At 61.8% G+C, this 3,769-nt stretch overlaps 1 protein-coding gene across 3 annotated transcripts in view; it reads right to left on the bottom strand.

Moving 5' to 3' along the window:
• HEMK1 (HemK methyltransferase family member 1) overlaps positions 1–3,344 on the bottom strand; it is a 7,044-nt gene extending 3,700 nt beyond the window's left edge. For 2 of the 3 annotated variants that reach the window (XM_015568352.1, XM_015568353.1), the window contains exons 1-3: positions 2,564–3,344; positions 2,158–2,249; positions 1,758–1,851 (exon numbers count right to left, since the gene is read on the bottom strand). In XM_015568352.1, coding sequence (XP_015423838.1) covers positions 1,758–1,851; positions 2,158–2,249; positions 2,564–2,788 — 411 coding nt within the window. In that variant the 5' untranslated portion in view covers positions 2,789–3,344. The remainder of the gene's footprint in view (positions 1–1,757; positions 1,852–2,157; positions 2,250–2,563) is intronic. The other variant, XM_015568351.1, reaches the window with a different exon arrangement.
• Positions 3,345–3,769: the final 425 nt, after the last annotated feature.

Here is a 3,769-nt window from a genome sequence, read left to right as displayed (position 1 = left end):
AGGACAGAGTGGGGTGCGGGAGGAGGGGCACGCAGCAGGGAGACGGGGAGCAGGCAGCGGTCGGCTCTGCCTGGAGCCACTGCCTCCTCAGGGCCCCACCCGGGCCTCAGCAGGACCTGGTGCAACGAGCACCCCTGCCAAGATCTCGCCCCTGTGGGGTGTCCCTGTGGGGTGTCCCTGTGGGGCGTCCCTGTGGGGTGTCCCTGTGGGGCATCCCTATGGGGCGTCCCTGTGGGGTGTCCCTGTGGGGTGTCCCTGTGGGGTATCACTGTGGGGCGTCCCAGGACGGTGCATTGCCTCCCTCCAGCCCATCACAGAAAGGCCCTGAGCCTCCCGCACCTCAGAGCCTCACACCCAGGCCGGCGAGAACGGCTCCCCTCAGCCTGGGCGTCTCGCCGTACACCCTGCAGGCCCGGCCCAAGCCGCCTCCCACCCCAGGGAAAACCTGACCCGTCAGGCCACACGCCTACCACTTGGCATCTGACTTCTGGCCCCGTTATCAGAAACCACCCTCACGGACGAGGCCAGGAAAGGGGGCCACAGTGGAGCCGGAAGTCTACACTCAGACCTGGGAGGACATGACTGGGGCCAGGTCGAGCCTAAGGGGACTCAGAGGGCATCACGGTCGCTTCCCTCCCAGACCCTGACCCTTGGCAGCTTCAGGGAACCGAGTGACCTCCTGGCTAGAGGTCACATGCTTGGGGGAGCCACAGGGCCTCCCAAAGCCTGCAGATGGCAGGCCACACCCTACTCTGTCTCAGCTCCCCTCCCGGCTCAGCCAGCCCCGTGTGGGACAGGCCCACGGGATTTACGGGGCCCTGGCTGGAGAGTCAGGGTGTCTGAGTGCTGTCCCATGCTGCCCGCTTCTTCCCACCCCCCCAACCGTGCCAGCCCTCAGCAGCCCTGTGACTTCAGCAAGGTCTGAGGTTTCTACTGTCCCCCCTGACGCTGGGCAGTGAGGTGGGTCCCCAGCTGGGCAGGCAGATAAAGCCTGGTCTTTCCCAGGAATATTTGTGTTTCTAGAAACACCCCCTTCTCAGAACTTGGCACCCTCTGGCTTCCCCCACCGGCCCCCCCAGCCCCAGCCCCTGCTCTTCCCTGGTTCCAGCTCTGCCACCTATGAGGACAGAGGGAAGCCCAAGAAGAGTCACAGAACATCCCGGATCGGGGTGCCCGGCCAAGCGACCCTGCTGGGGGCACCTCCCCAGTCCTACCGACTTGAGGGACAGAGGTGATCGCTTCACCAGATGGTAGATTTAAAAGGACCCTCATCTGGAGGCTCAACCGGCTCATCGTCTGGGCCCAGAGGGGGAAGTGACCTGCTGGGGTCACATGGCTGTACCAGGCCCCCAGGTCCCCAGCGAGAGCCCTCCCCGCTTCGTCTCCGCCTCCCGAGAAAGAGGACATCTGTTTCCTACAGGTTCTATGGGTTGGGTAGGCCACTGGCCGGAGGAATGACTTCCAGGGGAACGACAGGCACAGGCAAGGCACTTGGTAAACAGCACCAGTTGCGGTTCCCGGAGCCACCGCAAGCCCTGGCGGCAGGGGCGATGGCTTCGGATAAAAGGACAGTCAAGGAAGCCAGCCGGAGACTTCCGTCCTCTGGGCCCCATCTACCCAGCCAGCCAGGACACAGTGGCTTGTCTGGAAGGATAGCAGCCATGGGGTCCCAGCGCCCTCTGGAGGAAGTCTGGGGCAAGACAAGTGTTCTGAACCCCACACTCCTCACCAGGCGGCTGTCCTGTGGGCGCACCTACCTCTGTCTCCGGCCGAGGGATGAACACTGGGGGTGCCATCTTCAGATTGAGCCCGCAAAAGTCCCACTCGCCAAGGATGTACTGCACAGGCATCCTGCAGAGGGGCGGGGGGTTAGAGTGCAGACCTGGGCCAAGAGGACACGCCTGGGGTCAGGGATACGTCACACTTGTGGCCAAAAGTGTAAAGTAGGGTCACGTCTCCTGGGCCTTGGGACCCTAGCCAAGGCCTTCCCTCCCTACCTTCTTCCTGTTTATTACTCTAACCCCCTCTCATCACTCCCTCATCCCAAACACCTCCCTAGCCCTTTGACACTCCTCCTCCCTGATCGTGAACTTGGGGCTGGGGGAGCGGAAGCCCCGCCCCTCACGGAGCCCCCGGGGCCAGCCCACGGGTGCTCACCTTTGCAGTCTGCGGCTACTCAGCTCCTGGACGCACTGTAGCTGCCAGGGGGTCAGGGGTTTCGACAGAAGTCCCGGCCTCAGGCTCTGAAACTGCCCCACAGAGAATGTGAGTGGCTGGCTCCCCTGGCCCAGAGGCCCTGGCCCAGGTTTCTCATGTGGACAACGCCTATGGGCCCCACCCTGGCCATCCCTGGCCACCGAGCCTGGCACACATCATAAGAGTTTGTTGGATGGAAGAGTAAGTATCCGCCTAAGGCATTCCTCCAGAAAAAGTGTCACCCTTAGATCAGCACTCTCAGTGGGGCAAAGAAGCCTGGAAGTCCCTTCCCCCAGGTCCTCCTCCCCCCACCGCCCTTCTCCCCAAGGTGCTCTTGGCCCCCCCATTGGACATCACTGCACTTAACTGTTTTGGCTCCAAGGACATGAGCCACGATGTACTCACTGGATTCCCGGGCCTCGGGGATGCCCCTCTTCTCAAAGACCGCCGTCCACTGGCTGACCAGCTCTGTGGCACTCCACCCAGCCTGAGGCAGGTGGGGTCGCCAGGAACTGAAGGCCCGGCCCCAAGTGCCTCCCCGCCTCCCGGGGCCAGACAGGAGGGCCCACAGCATTCCACCCCAAAGCTCCATGTCTCCGGGAAGGCTCCCCGAGCACGCCCAAGCTCCCACGTCGTCCTTGCGATGTCAGCTGCCGAGGCCGGTCACTGGCCCCGCTGGGGGAGAGGCAGAGGTCACGGCTCTGGCCTTCAGGCGTGCTGCCCACCTGGTGGAGGGAGGGAGAACCAGTCCAGTCGCTGAGCCCCATGGCCCACCCCCTCCGACCTGCTGCTGGGCGAGGGCTCGCTCTGGCGCTGTCACCTCCACGACCCCATTTTGAACCTCCCCCACCTATTCGGTCCTTCTGGTCTTGGCCAGTGATGTTCCTTCACGCTGTTAGCGGAGGTGGGTTGAACCCACAGCTCAGCCCCTGCTGATAAATGGGCCCGGGCCCCGGGCCCAGGCGTGGGTGTTGGACAAATCTGTGTGACCCAGAGTGGGTGGCCTTGGGGAAAAGCATCATTTCCGGGTCTCGGTTTCCTTGTCCATCACATGGGGAAATAACACCAATTTTATGATCAGCGGTGTGTTCGTCCCTGAATGTCAAGGGTCTGGGCGCCAGCCCAGCAGTCAGAAGGGACTCGATGTTATATGCTAATATTACTTCCGGGTCTCGGTTTCCTTGTCCATCACATGGGGAAATAACACCAATTTTATGATCAGCGGTGTGTTCGTCCCTGAATGTCAAGGGTCTGGGCGCCAGCCCAGCAGTCAGAAGGGACTCGATGTTATATGCTCTGGACTAATATTACTGGGGGGGAGGGAGGGGGCTGCCTTTGGCGGGCTCTGCTTTTGCTATTTTGCCTGGACTGTCATAGATTTGGACGCGGAAACGCCACGCCCAATTCAACCCATAACCCTACATGGCGGCATGACTTGCCAGCTAACAGGCTGACAATTTCTGCTCATTTTGCACTTGAGTTGCACAAACTCTTCACGGAAGGTGTTCAGTCAGTGATGCCCTTTCCTTTCACACGGACCAAGGTCCCGACAAGCTCCACCGAGCCTGTCCTG

Source organism: Myotis davidii, unplaced genomic scaffold, assembly GCF_000327345.1.
Source record: "Myotis davidii unplaced genomic scaffold, ASM32734v1 scaffold663, whole genome shotgun sequence".
NCBI classification, from domain to species: domain Eukaryota; kingdom Metazoa; phylum Chordata; class Mammalia; order Chiroptera; family Vespertilionidae; genus Myotis; species Myotis davidii.
This window is presented reverse-complemented; position numbering and strand designations above follow the sequence as displayed.